We start from the raw sequence: 22,401 nt of genomic DNA, 5'->3' as shown, positions 1-22,401 counted from the left end.
CTGAAAGCAGAGTTCTATTGTGGCAAAGAGCTCAAAAGTCAAGCAATTGGCTGGGAAAATGAACAAACAGAGGAAGTTAAATCAGACTATAGAATCATTTTTTGGTGACAAAGACAATCAAAACATAGAACCAGAAGAAGACAACAAAACTCTTGCATCCAAAGCCTCCAAGAAAAATATGAACTGGTCACAGGCCATGGAGGAGCTCAAGATGGATTTTGAAAATCAGCTAAGAGAAGCAGATGAAAAATTGGGAAGAGAAATGAGAATGATGCAAGAAAATCATGAAAAGCAAGTCAACAGCCTGCTAAAGGAGACCCCAAAAAATACTGAAGAAAATAATGCCTTAAAAAATAGACTCACTCAAATGGCAAAAGAGGTCCAAAAAGCCAATGAGAAGAATGCCTTAAAAAGCTGAATTGGACAGATGGAAAAGGAATTTCAAAAACTCACTGAAAAGCATAATTCCTTCAAAATTAGACTGGAGTTAATGGAAGCTAATGACTTTATGAGAAATTAAGATAAAACAGATCCAAACAAATGAAAAATTAGAAGGCAATGTGAAATATCTCACTGGAAAAACCACTGACTTGGAAAATAGATCCAGGAGAGATCATTTTAAAATTATTGGGCTACCTGAAAGCCATGATCAAAAAAAGAGCCTAGACACCATCTTTCAAGAAATTATCAAGCAAAATTGCCCTGATATTCTAGAACCAGAAGACAAAATAGAAATTGAAAGAATTCACCGATCATCTCTTGAAAAAGATCCCAAAAATAAAACTCCAAGGAATATTATAGCCAAATTCCAGAGTTCCCAGGTCAAGGAGAAAATACTGCAAGCAGTCAGGAAGAAACAGTTTGAGTATTGTGGAAACACAATCAGGATAACACAAGACCTAGCAGCTTCTACATTAAGGATTTAAGGGCTTAGAATATGATATTCCAGAGGTGAAAGGAGCTAGGATTAAAACCTAGAATCACCTACCCAGCAAAACTGAGTATAATGCTTCAGGGGAAGATATGGCTATTCAATGAAATAAAGGATTTTCAAGTATTCTTGATGAAAAGACCAGAAAAGAAAATTTGACTTTCAAATACAAGAAGCAAGAGAAGCATGGGAAGGTAAACAGGGAAAAGAAATCATAAGGAACTTAATAAAGTTGAACTATTTACATTCCTATATGGAAAAAAGATAATTGTAACTCATAAGACTTTTCTCAGTATGAGGACAGTTGAAGGGAATATATATGTATAAATGTATATATGTATGAATACATATAAATGTATATATAGGAGGGTGTAGGTGCGTATAAATATGTATTTGAGTATGTGCATATATATATGTGTATACATAGAGGGCACAGGATGAGTTGAATATGAAGGGATGATATCTAAAAAAATAAAATTAAGAGGTGAGAGAGGAATATATTGGGAGAAGGAGAAAGGGCGAGATAGATTAGGGTAGATTATCATATAAAAGAGGCAAGAGAAAAACTGTTACAATGGAGGGGAAGAGCAGGAAGGTAAAAGAGAATGGGACAACCTTACTCTCATTGAATTTGGCTTAAGGAGGGAATAACATACACACTCAATTGGGTATCTTACCCTTTAGGAAAATAGGGGGGAAGGGGATAAGAGGGGGGATGATAGAAGGGAGGGCAAATTGAGGGAGAGGTAGTTAGAAGCAAATACTTTTGAAAAGGAACAGGGTCAAAGGAGAAAATCGAATAAGTGAGGGTTGGGATAGGATGGAGGGAAATATAGTTAGTCTTTCACAACATGACAACTATGGAAATGTTTTGTGTAACTATACATGTATAACCTCTATTGAATTGCTTATCTTCACAGTGGGGGTGGGTGAGGAGGGAAGAATCTGGAACTCAAAGTTTTCAAAACTAATGTTTTAAAAAAATTTTTTTTTTAACATGCAACTGGGAAATAAGATATATAGGCACTGGGGTATAGAAATCCATCTTACCTTACTAGAAAGTTAGGGGGAGGAATGGGGAGGAAATAAGAGAGAACAGATTGGGGAAAGGGGTATTTAGTAGGCTAGCCATTTTGGGGTGGGGGTTAGGGGAAAGATGGGGAGAAAAATTTTTAACTCAAAATCTTGTGGAAATGAATGTTGAAAACTAAAAATAAATAAATAAAATTTTAATAAAACCACTGAAGAGCATAGGAATCAAAGGAGTTTTCCTTAAAATGATAAGTAGCATCTATCTAAAACATCAGCAAGCATTGAATATAATGAGGATAAGCTAGAAGCATTTCCAGTAAGATCAGGGTTGAAACAAGGATGCCCATCATCACCACTGTTATTCAACATTATACTAGAAATGTTAGCTTTATCTATAAAAGAAGAAAAAGAAATTAAAGTAATTAGAATAGGCAATGAGGAAACAACTATCATTCTTTGCAGATGATATGATGGTATACATAGAGAATCCTAAAGAATCAACTAAAAAAACTACTTGAAATAATTAATAACTTTAGCAAAGTTGCAGGATATAAAATAAACCCACGTAAATCATTAATATTTCTATATGTTACTAACAAAGCCCAGCAGCAAGAGATAGAGAAATTCCATTTAAAATAACTGTAGAGAGTATAAAATATTTGGGAGTCTACCTGCCAAAACAAACCCAGGAACTATATGAACATAGTTATAAAACACTTTTCACGCAAATAAGGTCAGATCTCAATAATTGGAAAAATATAAGTTGCTCATGGGTAGTCTGGGCTAATAAAATAAAAATGACAATTGTACCTTAATTAATTTATGTATTCAGTGCCATACCAATCAAACTACCAGAAAATTATTTTATAGAGCTAGAAAAAATAACAAAATTAATCTGGAAGAACAAAAGGTCTAAAATATCAAGGGAATTAATGGAAAAAAAAATGCATGGGAAGGTGATCTAGCTATACCAGATCTAAAACTGTAAAATAGTAATCATCAAAACTACTTGGTACTAGCTAAGAAATAGAGTGGTGGATCAGTGGAATAGGTTAGGTACACAAGACGTAGTAATCAATGATTACATTAATCTGCTATTTGATAAACCCAAAGACTCCAGCTTCTGGGATGAGAGCTCAATATTTGACAAAAACTGCTGGGGAAACTAGAAAAAATTATATGGCAGAAACTAGGCATAGACTAACACCTTACAGCATATACTCAAGATAAGTTCAAAATGAGTGCACAATTTAGATATAGAGAATGAAACTATAAACAAATTAGTAGAACAAGGAATTGTTTACCTGTCAGATCTAAGGAGAAGGAGGAGTTTATGACCAAACAAGACATAGAGAACATTATAAAATGCAAAATGGATAATTTTGATTACATTAAATCAAAAAGATTTTGCACAAATAAAGCCAGTGCAACCAAGATTAGGAGGAAAACAGAAACATGGGAAACAGTTTTTCAGCCAGCATCTCTGATAAAGAACTCATTTCTAAAATATATAGAGAACTGAATCAAATCTTTAAGAATACAAGTCATTCCCCAATTGATAAGCAAAGAATATAAACAGGCAGCTTTCAGAAGAAGAAATTAAAGCTGTCTCTAGTCATATGAAAAAAAATGCTCTAAATCATTATTGATTAGAGGAATGCACATTAAAATAACTCTTAAGGACCACATCACACCTATCAGGTTAGCTAATATGACAGAAAAGGAAAATGATAAATGTTGGGGAAGATGTGGGAAAATTGGAACACTAATGCATAGTTTGTGGAGCTGTGTACTGATCTAACCATTCTGGAAAACAATTTGGAACTATGCACAAAGGGCTGTAAAACTGCACATACCCTTTGATCCAGAAATACCACTACTAGGTCTGTATCCTATGATATCATGGAAAAAGAAAAAGGACCCACATGTACAAAAATGTTTTGTGGTGTCCAGGAATTGGAAATTGATGGGATGCCCATAAATTGGGGAATGGCTGAACAAGTTGAGATATATGAATGAGATAGAATACTGTTGTTCCATAAGAAGTGGTGAGTAGGCAGACTTAAGAAAAACCTGGAAAGATTTATATGAACTGATGCTGAGTGAAGTGAGCAGAACTAGAACATTTTATACCATAATGGCAACATTGTGCGATCACTGACTTTGTTAGACTTAGCTCTTCTGAGCAATGCAATGATCTAAGACACTTCCAAAGGATTCATGATGGAAAATGCTATCCATATCCAGAGAAAGAACTATCTTTCTTTTGTATTTTGCTTTTTCTTTGTCATGGTTTTTCCCTTTTTGTTCTGATTCTTGTTTTGCAACATATGTTTAATATGATCATACAGCTATTGCCTGTATCAGATTGCATGTCATCTTGGGGAGTGGGGAATTAGGGGAAGGGAGCAGGAAATTTAGAACTCCAAAACTTAAAAAAGCAAATGTTAAAAACTAAAATAAATATATATATATTTTTTTAAATAAAGAAGAAAAAGGGGCAGCTAGGTGGTGCAGTGAGTAGAATGCTGGCCCTGGAGTCAGGAGGACCTGAGTTCGGATGTGGCCTCAGACACTTAACATACACAAACAAAAAAACTTAGCTGTATGACCTTGGGCAAGTTACTTAAACCCAGTTGCCCTCCAAAAAGCCAAAAAAAAGAAAAGTTTGTTATAGGATTCAGCATGGATTACAGAGCAGCATTCTAACGAAATTTCTGAGTTAAGACCTCGGTTAAATTTGGTTATGATGAATAACTACTGAGAGTTAACATCATTGTACAAAGAATTACAAAGATTCTTATTGGTATAAGTAAAGAGAGAGTACATAGTAGATGATAGTCTGTGTAAAGACGAATATGGGAGGTGGATTGTAAATTAAAAGAACAGCAAGTAGACCCATGTGACTGAAATGTAGAATACCTAAAAAGAGGTGTAATGTGAAATAAGTGTGAAAGGATAGGTAGGAGTCAAATTGTCAAAGGTTTTAAATACCTGGGTGTGAAGTTTAAATTTAAAATATTGGAAGCCATTGGAAATTTTTGAGCTGGTGAATAACATGGTCAGATCTATGCTTTTCAAAGATTATTTTGGCAGCTGTGTGGAGAATGGTTTGGAGAGGAAGCAGAAAGGAAACAGGAGGGCAAATTAAATGCTAAAACTACAAGTGTAGATATAAATCTTGATTTATAGTGATGGCAAAAATAAAATCTATTAGCTTAAAATTTGCCTTTTGTTTTGTGTATTCTTTAGTTTCTTCAAAAAATACTCCTTTAAAATTGCATTTTAGGAGGCGGCTAGGTGGCACAGTGAATAGAGCACTGGCCCTGGAGTCAGGAGGACCTGAATTCAAATCCAGCCTCAAACACTTAACATTTACTAGCCATGTGACCTTGGGCAAGTCACTTAAGCCCAACTGCCCTGCCTTCCCCCTCCAAAAAGGAAAAAAAAAATGCATTTTAAAGTTACTGCATAATCATAATTTATGGAAATGATGGGTAGCTTAGATTGGAAAATGGTTAAACCAAGTGTTACATGAATATAATGGAATATTACTCTACTGTAAGAAATGATAAATATGAAGAATATAGAGAAGCTTGGGAAGAATTATATGAAATGCAAAATGAGTGAATAGCTCCAGGTAAACAGTACATACCAAAATGACAGCCATGGAAATGGAAACAAGAAAATGAGCCAGAAGACATAGGTTTGAATCCTCAGATAATTCTTACCTTAGGAAATTAGGCAAATCACTAAGCCTCTGGGTCTACTTATATGTAAAATAAGAATGGTGTTTACTTGACTCTTAGTACCTTCCCAGCTTTAGATCTGTGTTCCTATAAATACTTTCTAATGCTGATGAACAAGCCTGGTCCTAAAGAGACAATTCCCTCCTGTCCTTTCATGGAAGAGGTGGAGGTCAGTGGCTATGGAACCTTACACATTCTGTCACACTCCATTGATAAGTTGGTTAGTCTTGCTGAACTGTTCTCTCTCTCTCTCTCTCTCTCTCTCTCTCTCTCTCTCTCTCTCTCATTTATTACAAAGGGAATTTTCTATAGGTAGGGAAGTGGGGAGAGATATAATAAAACATTTTAATAGATAGGTTTGGGTTTTTTGTTGGTAATTTTATACTGGTTTTTAAAATGTGTTGTTTGTATGTTCTTCCCCCCCCCCCAAAAAAAAAATCACTCTTACATCCCAATAGAATACTCCCTTGTAACAGTAAGTATAATTAAAGAAATAGAACAACACTTTGACCACATCTGAAAATGTATGCCTCATTCAATATCTGTTTTCCCTTTTTGCCAGTAGGTAGGAGGCATGCTTTATTACAGTCTTCTAACATGACAGTTGGTGACTGCATTGATCAGAATTCTCAAGTATTTCAGTGTTTTTTTTCCTTTACCTTACTGTCATCATTAAGTTTCTTTGCCTCCCTTCACTTCATTCAAGATTTTACAAATTTCTCAGAATTCTTCATATTTATAATATCTTACAACACAGTAATATTCAATAATACAAAGCAATCAACTATTGTTGATACCACTGTTTGCTTAGCTATTACCCAATAGATTAGTACCCATATTAATGCAAGTTTTTATTACAAAAATGTGCTATTATAAATATTTCTACATATGTGACCCTCTCAGTATTTGGCCTCCTGGATATATGCCTAATAGTTATATTCCTGGATAAAGGGGTATATACAATTGAGTGATTCTTTTAAGAATAATTCCAGATTTTTTTCCCCCAGAACTGGAGTAATTCACAGCTTCTTCAACACAGCATTAGAGTTCCTATCTTTCTATAGCTCTCCAACATTTATTGTATTTGGTTTTTCTTTGCCTTTCTGAGAGTGAAGTAAATCAGATTGTTCTTATTTATACTTCTCTTATTATTAGTGATATGAAAGATTATTTTATATGGTTTCTTCTTTTGAAAAGTACCTGGTCCATGTCTTTATCTTGAATATCAGACTTCATCTGCTGAAAAAACTTTTTTCCTAGTTAACTGCTTTCTTTTTTTTTAAAGCAATTGGGGTTAAATAACTTGCTCAAGGTTACATGGCGTGTGTGTGTGTGTGTGTGTGTGTGAGTGAGTGTGTGTGTGTGTTAAGTATCTGAGGCCAGAACGTATCCCAGGTCCTCCATGCTGGGCCGGTGCTCTTACTCACTGGGCCACCTTGCTGCCCCAACTGCTTTATTTCTAAAGCTTTTTAGGTTTATATAATTGGATAGTCTCTTTTATCTCTTATTTTAACATCCCTTGTTTAGGGAAGAATTCTTCCTCTCACCATAGTTGAGTAAAATATTTCTACTCCAATTTTTTTATAACTTCACATTTATAGTACATGAATTTGGGTTATTTAGTTGCAGGAAATGGTCATATATCCACTTGAAGCTTATGGTATAAGATGTTTAATTAAATGAATTTTCACCAAACTGCTTTCCAGTTTTCCTAGCAGTTTTTGTCAGATAAGGAGGCCTTATTCTAGTAGTTGTCATCCTTGGGTTTATCAAATAATGGGCTACTATGTTTGGTTGCTTCTGGTCTTGCTTGCTTATCCTGTTGATCAGTTTTTCTATTCTTTCACCACTTCAGAATAATTTTATTGATCTTTGCTTTAAGGTAGAGTTAAGTTCTGTTCTTGTTGTCTTCATTTTTACTTTTTTCTATGGTTTTCCATTACAATGCAATTAGCCAAGACTACTAAAATTTCATTACTGTTTTTCAATTTTTGTTGTCCTAGTAGAAAAAAGGTATCTTCATTTTCTTCTTTATTCTTATTAGGTCTGTTTCAAAACCAGAAAGATTTAGTGGAGACAATGTAATCTACAAACCACCAGGGGTAAGTTTATTGGAAAAGTGATCTGCCACTTGTTATCCATGGTATTTCAGCTCCTGCCTTTATGAATCATTTTTGCATGTAAAAATTTGTACCTCCATTAGCTTTGTCATTGAATTTTTGGAAGAAAGGGAGGAAGGAAACTAACATTTATTAAGCACCTACTTTGTTTCCAGGGACTGTGTCTTTTGGACAGAATGTTTATAGAATTTGTGAGAGAAAGGAGACCTTTTATATGGTTATTTAGCTCAATTACAATAAATAGTATTCTGTTGAACTAAAATTTAGTTCCCATTTTATATCCATGAAACATCTTATTAATTTATGTGGCTTAAAGTGATATACATTGACAAATGTACTGATATGTTCAAATATCTAATAACTTAAATTCAAAGAAAATTTAAATATTAGTTGTTGTTTTTAAGACGTTACTTTGAAATGATGTATCTGTCTAGCACTGGTTACTTTTTCTTCCTCTTTATGAAATTTTTATGTATGCCATAGAAATTGCTTTGCTTGCCAGGTTCATGGCTATAAGAAATTTTGTTTGTAGCATAGCTTAATTACATTTTTGTAAAGAAAATTTTGAGTGCCATAATTTCTTTTGATGCCTGATGTTAGTTCAGAATCAAACAGGTGAATTAATAAGGTCAATTATTGAGAAAATCAGATATCAAGTATAAGGTTTATATGTTTTAATTTGGTAAGGCTACATAGTAAGGAAATCTCATTGTTTCAGAAATCATTTTTTCTTCCATAGGGTTTCAGACATTTCAAATTAGTCAACTATTTATTTGAGCTGCACTTTTAAAAATATTATCATCACACGAGGGACAAAGATATTACATGTAAATATTCGTTGTGATAGTGATAATAGCCTACATTTAGGTAACACTTTACAGATTACAAAATATTTTTCTCACAAAAGTATTTTCCTTACATAGCGGTAAAATGACTTATCCAAGGTCGTGCAGTTAAGTGGTTGAGCCAAGTCTTAAACCTAGACCTTCTCACTCCAACTTCCATACCCTTTCTGCTGTATAGACTATATATATATCACTATATAGACTATATTTAGTGTATAAATATATGTAGGCAATAATTCTATTTTTTCAGAGTGATTTCTCTTGAAACTTACAAGTGAATCCTAATATTTTATTTTAGCCAATATTACATTCACCTATGCTGTCCTACTAAAAATTTTTTTGAATCAAAATCATTAACAAAGAACACAGTTACTGAAAAGGGAAATCCTTCCACATACTTTACCTTGTAGAGAAGATCTGAATAAACTAGAAAAGTTTAGATAAGGAACTGAGTAAACAAAGTGCCTAGATAAGTTAGCAATCCCTAATAATCATATAGCCTTCTGAATAATTAGCTACTTTATAAAATTAGAATGAAAAACTCTTTTTCACTAGAAACATTGTCTTATGCTTATTTTCTTATTCATACATTGTTGAGCATGTAGGCTTTCAGTACCTACTTGATGAATAATTGAATTCTAGCAATCAGTTATCCAGTTAACTGATTAAACATGCCATCTTTAATGTTTAAAGGTTTAATCTTAAATCTTTATCATACTTTCCACGTACCTACAAGAACTGTTGCCAAAATTTAGGTCCACTTTCTTTCCCAACAGGAACACGCTCCAGATATGGTATACCTAGGATCTCTAACAAATTTTGACTTGGCTTATGCTTGGACTCAAGATAAATGTGTTCCTCTTGTTCGGGAAATCACATTTGAAAATGGAGAGGTAGGGAATTTTCAGGTTGTATTTTTGATTTATATTTATCCAAGAGCAAGTTTTCCATATCACTCAGATGCAGAAATAACTTCTTTGTGTGCTTTTGTAATTAAAAACGGAGAAGAAATTCCTCCTCTTATGACCCCCTATTCCTTTTAACACAGATTTAATTATAGGAAAACTGAAACCTCTACTAAAGTCTTCCTAATGCCTCAACTTGGTTGGAGGCGACCTTTGATTTTTCAAAGGCTATTCCAGAAGAGTGTAAGTTCCAGCTGGTCCTGTTAAGTTGGAAGAAATGGTAGTAGACTATATGCGTGCATGTCATTGGGGGACTGACATAGCTAAATGTGGAAAGGCCTATCACCAGAAGACTGGGCACTATAGGGAATGAATTTTTTCAGCCACTGCAGCTTCTGAAGACCTTCTACCAGGATGTGGAAGGGTTTTGATCTACATTGATGAAAGGAGTGCTGACACTGCTGAGATCACAATAAAAATGAACATGACTATAAAGTTAAAATTGTAAAATTCTATGACAAAATTCCTTGAGTATTCTACAGGATAACCTGTATGCTTTCTTTGTGCATCATATTTTAAAATAATAATTATAATAATTTATATTTTATATAGTCCTTTGAGGTTTATAAAGTGTTGACATTGCAGTTATCTCCTTTGAGATAACATCCTTGTTTTTTAGATGAGAAAGCTTAGAAAGGATTAAAGCACTTGCTTGCAGTCATATAGCTAGTACTATCTGAGGGTCTTTTGACTGCAAATCCAGTGGTCTTTCGTCTTTATCAGGTGTTCTTATGATGTCTGGGTATAGATTTGAGGAGGTCAGTGAACTTGGATGGGGAGAAAAATTAGATCTTTATTTTCATTAACCTTTTGTTTCCTTTGTAATCCTGTGTGTTTTATTTTATGCATTTAAAAACATTGTTATAAGAAAGAGTTCCTAGGCTACTCTAGTCTGCCAAAAAGGGTTATGAACACCTCTTTGATAAAATGCCACAATCAATTTGCATATACATATACATATGTACGTATATGTACATGTATATATACATGTATATGCACACACACATATATGTATATGTATCCTGTATAAGTGCTTCCTCCATTCTGTATCTGAATAATTGTATGCTATCTGAATTGAAGACAGAGATAAAGCAATTAACCCTTTGTGGCTCCCTACCAAATCCAGACATGCACCAAAATAAAATCCACTTAAACTCTTGTACCAATATAAAATAAATCCCCAGAAAATCCAGGAATCTGAAAGAAAGATTAAAAGATTAAACTGGTTTTTAAGTCCAACTGACTTTTAAGTCTTGCTTTTCTTAACCCATATGAATTGTTTTGAAATATATTCATTTTAAGTAAAATACTTTTTTGTACAAAATAACATGACTCTCTCCCATCCCCTAAAATAGGTTGTGTGTAGTTGCTGAACTTTTCAGAGGCCAAGAGGAGTGAGCAAAGTTACTGAACCTAGAACTCACATTAGATAAACCACAAATTTTGCCAGTTCAGTGAAATGCCTTTTTAAGCTATTAAAGCTTCATGAAGCCAGATGTAACACCCCATTTTGTTTGCTATAAAGGGATTTTACCCGTGCTTGAAAGTCATATGACTTCAAGTTACAGGTACAATAGCAATTCATAAGCAAGCTTTGTAAACCTTGAGAGGTTAGCTTGTCACTTTCCAAGACTGCTTAAAAATCTTCTGTGCTCTTTTGAGATGCTCTTAACTCCTGAATAAAGTGAACAGTCCATAGGTTCAGAGCCAGAAGTGACCTTGGAGGTCATCTAGGAAATCCTCTTTCTTTTATATTCCGAGGTGTTAAATGCCCGTGGTCTTACAGGTACCAGGTGCCAGTTTTGAACCAAGGTTTTCTGACTCTTGGTACTCTTTCCTCATATTTATATTTATAAACCTCATATTTATATTTCCAGATAAAACTACGTCTATTTTTTTCCTGTAACTTATGTTTTTTCTTTTAACTATTTAGATACATCACTATGTTGGTTACATACATGTTAAGTATTTTACGTATATATGTATTATAATCAATTCATTTTCAATGATATCTTTAAGCAAAATATAGTTTTCCTGTTTATTTTTTAAAATTAAATCTGTTTTCCCTGTTGCCATGTCTGTGATCAGGATTGCTTCCTCCCTTTTTTTTTTCAGTTCAACTAAGGAAGGATAGCTTTTTTGCTCTAGTCCCTTATTTTAACTCTTTGTGAGTCTTTGTCCTTCAAGGATGTTTCTTGTGAACACTACATTGTTGGACTCTGCTTTCTCATCTGCCCTTTTTCCATTTTATTCATGAGTTCATCCCATTCATGTTTACACTTTTGGCTGCTACTTGTGTATTCTCTTAAATTTTTTCTTCCAGTTAAATTCAGTAAACATTTATTAGGTATCTACTATGTGCCAGTCACAATGTTAAGCCCGGGGGATCCAAATAAGAAAAAGATACAGTCCTTGCTCTCAGGGAGCTCACAGTCTAATTGGGAAAGACAAAACATGCAAGTAAAGCAGAAAGCAAGGTGGAGATGAGGGGGAGAGGGTCACCAGGGGTGCCTTGTTCTGAGCAGCTGAAACTAAGCAGAGCTTGTAATCATAGGTGTTTTTCTTTCCTTTGAAAGCCCCCTTCAGAACCTGCCCTGGAGTTTAGGATTTGTTCTATTTGTCACCAACCAATCTGCCCTCTCTGAATCTACTCTCTTATTTTTCCTTTTTCCCTCTCATTTCCCTGTTGTGTTGAATATATTTCTACACCAAATTGTGTGTGTGTGTGTGTGTGTGTGTGTGTGTGTGTGTGTGTGTACTCTACACTGATTTTACCCATTCAGATAAAAATGACTCCTGATCCCCTATACCTTCCAAGTGACTCCAGATTCCCAATACCTTCCTTGTTTATATAGACTTCTACTTGTACCCTCTGATTATGTGATTATATTCTTCCCTAGTGTATCCTTTCTCCTTTCCTTTCCATTCCTCTTTTAAAATTAGTATCTGTAAAATCTACTCCCTGCCCTTCTGTCTTGACTGCTTTGCTAATCTTTAATGATATTGGGTTTCTGAGGGAACACTTCTTTCTCTTTCCCTCTCCCATTAGTATGTAAACACATTACCCTTATGATCGCTCATTTATATTTACCGTTTTGTTTCTTTTAATTACATTGTTTATATTTCAAAGTTTCTACTCGACTCTAGAGTCTTTTCATCTAGAATGTTTAGAAGTCTTCTATTTCATTAAAGATCATTTTTCTCCTGTAGGAATTATATTCAGTTTTCCTGGATAAATTATTCTTAATTGTAAACCTTTTTTTTTTTGCATTTTGAAATACTGCATTTTATGCTCTCCTCTCCTTTCAAGTGTTGGTTCCTAAAACTTGTGTGATCTCTAAACTTTATTTCTAACTTCTTACAGTTTTTCTGTTACCTGAGAGCTCTGAATTTTGGGTGTAACATTCCTAGGAATTATTTTGGAGTTTCAGGATATACCTGTAAATTCTTTCTGTTTTCACTTTGCTCTCATTTTGTTTTGTTTTCAGCTCTAAATTCTTTTTTAAATTTTTTTTTGTTATGACTTTCAGGTAGTATATTTATTCTTAAATTTGCTCTTACCAGTCTGTTTTCTAGTCAGTTTTTGATATGAGATGCTTTGTTCTTTTGACTTCATCTTTATGTTTTCTTTCTCATAGAATCATTAACTTTCTAACATTAACATTTTCTAGGTTTTAGGGAATTTATCAGTTGGATGAAGTTTTGTATTTCTTGTACTGTTATTAATTCTTTGCAGGATTTTTCTTCATAACTTTTATTTCTTTTCTGATTTTTTCCTCTAGCATTCTCATTTAATTTTTAATATAATTTTAACTCTTCATTTTTCTTCATATTTTTTCAATAAACTCTAAATGTTCTTGTTACCTAGCTATGTTTTTCTTTTAAGGCTTTGCTTATACAGGTTTTAGAGTTATTCTCTTTTGGATTTATGTCTTACTCATTCTTCCATTGAGAATTTTTATTCAGGCCAGAGTTTGTTCACTTCTGCTGGGACTGTCATGGCCTTATGTTTGTCCTATCTTATCTAGTGCCTTCTACTGTTTTCCTGGTATTGTGTCTTGTGACCTTCAAGGACAGGGATGACTTTGGTGAGTAAGCTCCAATTTTCAGCAGACCGTTTGTGGTCCAATAAAGGGCACAGTCTGATTATTGTCATTTCACAGCCTGTTTTAGGTCTTGGCAATAAAGCTGCAGGTTTGCAGATTGGAGCTCCAGACAAAAATATGTTAGCCTCAGCACCTCTCAGTTACCTGGTTCTATAAGCACCAAGTAATACTGCTTCCAACTTACATCTGTTGTTTACCTGGAACTGAGTTTACCATGCCCAATCAGTGTCAAATGGATGGAGATGAAGTCCTGTTGTGCATCAGAGCCTAAGTGTGTGATGATTCCTTTTCCTGGATTAAAACAACAAAGTCTTATTCTGCTTTGAGTATCTGGCTCTGGAAACTCCTTCATGATCTAAGCAACTGAGCTACTGTCCTGTTCTTTGCCTTGGGGTTTGAATCCTTAGTATTCCTTCAGGTTTTAAGGGAGAATGGGACAGTGCTACTGGCCTCTTTTGTTCCCTTATCTGACTGTTTTCCTAGCTCACCCATGTTCCATCATTCCTGCCTTGGTCACTTACCTGAGGTTGGGATTTGTAAACTTAGTAAAGAAAGATGATCTGGGATTTTTCCTTCTTTAGATCTTTGTTGGAATAGTTGGTGAGAGAGCTCAGCTATACTGCTTTCTCTTACTCTGCAATCTTGACTGGTTTCCCAACCATATCCTATCATTTGTTTAGGTGGCTAGTCAAGTTCTGTTTGGTTTTGTCTTGTTTTGTTTTTTTGTCAAGCATAAGAAAATACAAAATATGTGACTTACTATTATTTTGATTGGGAGAGGAACAGTAAGTTTTTTATCGTATTTTATTTTTTGCATTTGACTTTAAAAAACACTTAAACTCTTAGGTTTTGTCTAGATGTATAGCACCAGTTATTTTTAAATTGGTCTTATTTTTTGGCCTGAATTAGAGAAGAATGTGCAAAGATTACTGTGTGTTATTTGTGAAGATGTATTTTCAAATACAGATGAGGTCAGCAAAGTTTCACCATAAAATATCAGAAATATAAAATGAAGCAATCTATATTTTCAAATAAAATTTTGTTGAATCGAAATGACCAAAGGAATCTTTTTTTATGCTTATTTTTTTGAAAAATCATTTCTGGAGGCTTTGTATTTAATTGCTTTTGGAATTGCTCTCAGCAAGCAACCCTTTTAGCAATAATAAAATCAAAACAAAAAAAAATCAGTTGGTGACTGATTTCTACATTTTGATGTCACATTTCTAACTCCAAGGATAGAAAAAATTAGAGAGCAGTAATAATGCTAATTATCTTCAATTTATTTTATGTTTTTATAGCTTTTATGTATTTATCTTTAGCTATAATTTCTTAATGTGGATTTACATTTCATTTCAGTCATAAGAATAAGGGAAATTTTTTTGCTCTTATTGCAGAATTTAATATGTATTATATATCTATGCAATTTTAAATTGTCACTGAGGGAAACTTAGATTTTTTTTAATGGTTTCTAATATAGTTTGTTTTGGAAAACATTGCTCTAGACTCAAGATGGGGGTGACTCTGGGACTTTCTAAAAACTTCATTGATCTACCTTTGGTATACTTACGCAGTCTCAGGCTGTGCCCATAATTGTGGTCCCAGGTATGAGAAACATCCCTTGCCAGAATAGATTGAAAACTGATCTGCATTGTTTCTAGTGACATTTAATATTTTCATTAACAATATCAGATGCGGTAATTGTGTGAAATTCAAAGGGACTTTATTTTTCCCCCAGTCAGCCTTTTTGTACTTACCATTGTATCTACCAGTTAGGCGGAATAGTGAATAGAGTATTGAACTTGAAGATCTCAGATGCTTCCCAGCTGTGTGACCCTGGTCAAGTCACTTACCCTCTTTGAATTTCAATATTCTTAACTGTAAAATTGGGGTACTAATCACACCTACTTCATAGGGGTATTGTGAGAATCTCATGAGATAGCATTTTAAAAGTGCTTTGTAAGCTTTAAAACAATAAATAAATGCTAATGATCATTATTATTACCACCCCAACATTGTAGTAAACTTTCATCCTCAGTCCAGTTTTATCCTCAGTCTTCTTAGGAAATATCAGACCGTGTTTAGACCCATGGAAATTGAAGTGCTTTACCTGCCTCTGCAGTCTGCATGTGCTGTAAACATCCTGTTGGGTGCAAAAGTCCTGGTCAGCTACTTCTTATTGGAACTTGACAATCCCTCCAACAATTCTGAGAAGTCAGCGTCTAGTAGAATTTCATCCATCCATTTATTTTGTGCATCCCATCCTGTATGTCAAAATTGAAGTAGGAAGTTCTAATTGCTAAGACCACAAAACCTAGAATTCAATATCGGTGCAAGATCCATACCCTCAGTTTCTAATTCCTGACTTTGCTGGATAAGCTTCACCAGTGTTCATGAAATCAGACATTTAAAGAGACCACCATTCTTATATGGATAAAGGAACAAAGCAAATAGAAAAATCATCTTTTAACTCAATGGCCTGTTAGAATATAAACTTATATATAGCTTTTGTAATTCCCTTATGGTTTTACTATAGGATACCTCATGAATTTAATGTTCTATGACTATAACAGAAATATAGGCACTATCTGGATGACATCCTAAAATAGTTACCATGGCCCCAACCAATATCTTCTCCAGATCAGCCTATTCTACCTAGCACAACAAGCTCTTTGCAAAACTGGTAAAATTTTACATGAAGAGAAATGGAGATAGATCCTGGAATATATTGTTGAGCAGTATGGAGTCTGCATAAATTCTTCTCATTCCACCAAAAAGTGAGAATGGTTATCACTTCTAAAACTGCTATAATTCTGCATTTTTCTACCTTGAGAAACCTAAAAAAGAAATGAAAACTGTTCTTAGTGGTTATTCAAAGCCAAGAAAGCATTCTCTGAACTCAAGGCCTTTTTACATTCTGATCAAGTTGAGTCCATGCTTAGACTCCTCCCCATCCCCACTCCCCATGTGCCTTTTAATTTTATGTAACTTATCTCAGTAGAGAAATACCACAGGATGTGGGGAAATAGAGATCTTAGACTGTTTTTAAGTTCTGGTTGCTATACTTTGAAGGGATCAGGTTGTGAAAATGAGTCATTATAATTTTGAGTAATAGTAGATTTTGTGGACCTTCTATCTTTTTTATTTCATATCATATAGCCAAGAGTAACATCATCAGATACACCATCTCTTTTTTTCCCAATTTTTTAAAAACTTTTTTTTTGGAGGGGGCAGGGCAGGACATTTGGGGTTAAGTGACTTGCCTAAGGTCACACCACTAGTGAGTGTTCAGTGTCTGAGTCCGAATTTGAACTCAGGTCCTCCTGACTCCAGAGCCAGTGCTCTCTTCACTGCACCACTTAGCCGCCCCCCTGATACACCATCTCTTACCAGAGCATTGGGAATCATCTATTGCTTCTCATGTTTATACACAGACATATTTTTGTGCACGTGTGTGTATATAGTAATATACCCTGGTAACCCTTCCAGTTCTAGTCCTATTATTACCAAAGAGGGCTAAACTGAGGTGCTGCTTCAGCAAGACATCTTTTCTTCAGACCAAATAGAATTCTTCAAGACCTACTATATATTCATTGAAGAATTTTCATAGCCACGAAGCAACTGTAACCTTAGCCCCTATAGCAGCATGTGTGAAATGTGTGCCTGGGGCTAAGGACTCATCCTAGAGACTTGAAAGCTTTCTTTAGTCTCTAATCACCAAGAGCCATTGGCTGCCATATTTTTTAGCTTCAGTGCCAACTTACATCTCGAGGCCATGATTCTTTCTTCATTGTAGACACCATCATCAAAATGTCCTAAGTCTCTGTGGTTCCTGGTAGAACATGTATATATGGATTTCTTTCTGACCATTTTTTACGATCAAGCATTCCCTAGCTTTAGGCCATCACTTCAAAGCAAGACAAGGTAGTGTTGTTTTAGTTCAGATAGAACTTTATTGCCCTCTGCTGGTCCCCAAGAATCCTGCAGGCATGAAGCATCCCAAGACCCTGGACTGAATCCTATAAAGTTGACTTTGATCTTCCTCAGAGCATACAAGGTTTGGGAGATGATGAGTTTGACTTATTGCCATGATATTCAGGTGGAGATATCTATGTCAAGTCAAGTCAACAAATGCTTACCATCAGGCACTGTGCTAAGCACTAGGAATACCAAGAAATCAGCCCCTGCCCTCAAGAAGCTCACAATCTAATGGGAAAAACAATGTGCAAACAAAGATGTACCTACAAGACAGATAGAAGGTAAATGAGATGTGCTATTGGAGGGGAGGCACTCAGTGGGAGTTTGGGGGAGGGTTGGAAAAGTTCTCTCGCTGAAGGTGGGATTTGAGTTTGAGTCTTAGAGGAAGCCAGGAGGCAAAAGTGAGAAGGGAGAACATGCCAGGCTTTGGGGGTAGCCTTTTACAAGGCACAAGTTTGTACATGAGTGCAGAACAGCAAAAAGGCCATTCACTCTGGAAATACAGGAGCAGGAATTAAGTGTGAAAAAACTGGAAAGATAGGAAGGGGATGCAGGGAGCCACTAGAGTTTACTGAGTAGAGCAGCACTTCTTAACCTGTGGGCTGAAACCCCATATGGAGCTGTGAAAAATTTGGCAACAGTAAAAAGTTTCTGAAGGTACAGTGATAAAAAATAATTAAAAATCAAATGCTTAATGAATTTGGGGTGTTTCTGGCAGTGCTTACCCATATTGCCTCTTGCAACTTCACTGCAGCCTTGCTTTAGAACACAAAGCATGGTCACTGCATTGCTCATGTCCTCAGGCCACCCAATGCTAACCAACTCTGGATGCGAAAGAAGGGGTCACAAGTGGAAAAAGTTTAAGAAGCCCTGGAGTAGAGGACACGATGTGGTCAGAACTACATTTTAGGAAAATCCCTTTGGCAGCTAAATGGAAGGTGGACTGCAGTAGGAAAGACTTCAGACCAACAAATATGGTATTTCCATAGACCAGGTGTAATGTATATAAAGCCCTGCACCATTGTGGCAGCTGTGTTAGAGGAGGGTTGTATGTGAGAGATGTTGTGAAGGTAGAGTCAACAGGCCTTGACATCAGATTGCATAGGTGGGTTTTATGTGAATGCAGAGTTGACAACAACTAGGTTGTGAGTGTCAGTCATTGGGCTGATAGCTGTGCCCTTGTTAGTAATAGGGGAGTCTGAAGAAGGTGAGGGGTTAAGAGGAGTTAGAAACAATAGATCATTAACAATAGGTAGTTAGGAACTATCTACAAAGAGGTGACAATTGAAGTATTTGGCATAGACTGCTAAAAGTGAAACGAGAGAAAGAAGAGGTCCAAGGAAAGACGTTTGGGAAGTACTTAACATAAAAGCATGGAAGGAAGAAGAGCTGGGAAAGGAAGAAAAGAACTTTTTTTTTCATTTTTCAAATGCTTTATTAACTTCTGATTTACATCATTCATTTCCGCCAGATTTTGAGTTACAAATTTTCTCCCCGTTTTTCCCCTACCCACCGCCCCAAAATAGCAGTCCCACAGGATATCCCCTCCTCCAATCTGCTATTGCCCATACCTTTTCTGATACCTACTTCGACTTTTCCACTAGGGCATGGTGGATCTCTATGCCCCAGTGCCTGTATATCTTGTTTCCCAATTACATGTAAAATAGTATTAATAATAGTATATTTATGTATATATTTATATATTATATATAATATAATTATTTAATATATTATATATAATTATTTATATAATATTTAATATATAAATATATATTAAATATATATTTTTAAACATTTTATTTTAAAACTTTGAATTCCAGATTCATTACCTTCCTTCCTTGTCTTCCATCCTTATTGGGAAGATAAGCAGTTCAGTATAGGGTTTACATGTGTGGCTAATGCAAAACAATAACATAGTAGATATATTGTAAAAGACTGACTATATTTCCCTCCCTCCTATCCCATCTCCCACTTGTTCTATTCTCTACTTTGATCCTGTCCCTTTTCAAAAGTGGGTGCTTCCATTCCCTCCCCCCCCCAGCCTGCTTTCCTTTCAATCATCCCCCGTCTCATCCCCTTCCCCCCTATTCTCCTATAGGGTGGGATACCCTATTTAGTGTGTATTTCATTCCCTCCCCAAGCCAAATTCAATGAGAATAAGGTTGACCCATTCCCTTTTGCCTTCCTGTTCTTCCCCTCCATTGCAACCATTTTCCCTTGCCTCTTCTGTATGAGATAGTTTACCCCATTCTGTCTCTCCCCATCTCCTCTTATTATATTCCTCTCTCACCTCTTAATTTCACCTTTTAAGTATCATCCCTTCCTGTTAAATTGGTCCTCTGCCCTCTATCTATGTATACCTGTAAACATATATACACACATTCACATATGTATTCGTATGCCCGTGTACCCTCCGATATAGACAGATGTATGTGTGTGTGTGTGTATTTCTATTCCCTTCAACAATTTTCATACTGAGAAAAGTTTCATCAATTACAATTATTGTTTTTCTATGTAGTAATGTTAATAGTTCAACTTTGATAAGTTCCTTATGATTTCTTTTCCCTGTTTACTTTCTCATACTTCTCTTACTTCTTGTATCTGAATGTCAGATTTTCTATTCAACTCTGGTTTTTTCATCAAGAATGCTTGAAAGTCCTCTATTCTGCCCGCTACTCCGGCTTCCACCTTCCCCAATCCATGTAAAAAGGGGACTCTAAACAAACTTTGGAGCTGAAGAACCCACAAAATGAGACAGAGAAGCTAATCTCCTGCTAAGGAAAGCACGGCAGGCTGGCAGGAATTGGCCAGCGCAGTGCTCTGGGAGCCGAGGCTTTAGGCCCAGGGCCAGCCTGACCAGCCGCAGGCCAGAGGGACTCCAGATCAGCAGCAACTGTGGCTGTTTCCAGATTTATCAACACATAGATGCAAAGGACAAAGTGAGAGAGGTCAGTGCAGTCTGGACTTTGGGACCCAGTAAGTGGGAGTGCATGGCTTTTGCCCCTGGGGCAAGAAGATGCTTAGTCGCTGTCACAGCCAGCCAGTGCCACATGGCAGCTTCAGCACCTGGCCTGCAGAGTGTAGGGGGACCAAGCACCAGTCTGACGGGTAATCACTCTTGCTTTAACCTTCTTGGATCTGGATTGCAGTCTAGGGTGGAGGTCCTGGGGTGTATCCAGCTTGCCAGAGAGGGCACCCAACTAATACCTCCAGCAGCTGAGTCCCACAACATTCAAATTGTTTCTTCCTGGCTGCTTGTAATATTGTCTCCTTGATCTGGGAATTTTGGAACCTGGCTATAATATTCCTAGGAGTTTTCTTTTTTGGATCTTTTTTTAGGAGGTGATTGGTGGATTCTTTCAACCTCTATTTTGCCCTCTGATTCTAAAATATCAGGGCAGTTTTCCTTGAGAATTTCTTGGAAGATGATTTCTAGGTTCTTACTTTGATCATGGCTTTCAGGTAGTCCAATAATTTTTAAATGATCTCTCCTGGATCTATTTTCCAGGTCAGTGGTTTTTCCCATGAGACATTTCACATTGCCTTCTATTCTTTCATTTGTTTGGATCTGTTTAACAGCATCTTGATTTCTCATAAAGTCATTAGCTTCCATTTGCTCCAATCTAATTCTGAAGCAATGGTTCTCCTCATTGAGCTTTTGAGGTTCTTTTTCCATCTGGCAAATTTGGCTTTTTAAGGCATTCTTCTCCTCATTGCCTTTTTGAGCCTCTTTTGCCATTTGAGTTAGTCTATTTTTTAAGGTGTTATTTTCCTCAGTCAGGCTGTTGACTCTCATTTCGTAATTTTCTTGCATTGTTCTCATTTCTCTTCCCAATTTTTCCTCCACTTCTCTTATCTGCTTCTTAAGGTCCTCTATGGCCTGTAACCAGCTTGTATTTTCCTTTGAAGCTTTTGGTGCAGGAGTTCTGACTTCACTGTCTTCCTCCTGTTCCATGCCTTGATCCTCTTTGTCCCCAAAATAGGAGTCTAATGTTGGAATCTTCTGTCTGCTTTGTTTCCTTTGCCTGGTCATGTTGCCACTCAGTTACTTGACTTTTTGGCTTTTTGCCACAGTAGGACTCTGCTACCAGACAGGGGAGCTTTCATCCCAAACTCTGGGGTTTTCTCAGCTGCTGGAGGTATTAGTTGGGTGCCCTCTCTGAAGCCTCCACCTGCTCTGGCAAGCTGGACACACACCCCAGGACCTCCACCCTAGACTGCAATCCAGATCCAAGTAGGTTAAAGCAAGAGCGATTACCCCTCAGACTAGTGCTTGGTCCTCCTACACTCTGCGGGCCAGGAGCTGTGGCTGCCATGTGGGGTCAGCTGCACCAGCCTCGGCTCCTTAGTGCCTTTTCACCCCTGGGGCAAAAGCCAACACACTCCCAACTACTAGGTCCCAAAGTCCACACTGCACTGACCTCTCACTTTGTCCTTAGCGTCTATGTGTTGATAATTCTGGAAACAGCCACAGTTGCTGCTGATCTGGAGTCCCTCTGGCTGGTGGCTGGTCAGGCCTGCCCTGGGGCTAAAGCCTCAGCATGGGCCTGGGCTGGGCTCCCAGAGCACTGCGCTGGCCTATTCCTCCTGGCATGCTGGGCTGTCCTTAGTGGGAAGTTAGCTTCTCTGTGTCATTTTGTGGGTTCTGCAGCTCCAAAGTTTGTTCAGAGTCCCCTTT

At 36.3% G+C, this 22,401-nt stretch overlaps 1 protein-coding gene across 1 annotated transcript in view; it reads left to right on the top strand.

Moving 5' to 3' along the window:
* The window catches only part of ERP44 (endoplasmic reticulum protein 44), a 124,560-nt gene that overhangs the window by 65,829 nt on the left and 36,330 nt on the right, over positions 1-22,401 (top strand). The window contains exons 7-8 of the mRNA XM_069105853.1: positions 7,757-7,814; positions 9,454-9,570. Of these exons, the coding sequence (XP_068961954.1) occupies positions 7,757-7,814; positions 9,454-9,570 (175 nt within the window). The remainder of the gene's footprint in view (positions 1-7,756; positions 7,815-9,453; positions 9,571-22,401) is intronic.

The sequence above is a fragment of the Petaurus breviceps genome, unplaced genomic scaffold (assembly GCF_028583685.1).
Source record: "Petaurus breviceps papuanus isolate PSGF00001 unplaced genomic scaffold, PetGlider_PUasm1.0 138, whole genome shotgun sequence".
Lineage (NCBI taxonomy): Eukaryota > Metazoa > Chordata > Mammalia > Diprotodontia > Petauridae > Petaurus > Petaurus breviceps.
The sequence above is the reverse complement of the archived record's forward strand: the minus strand, read 5'-3'. Positions and strand labels throughout refer to the sequence as shown.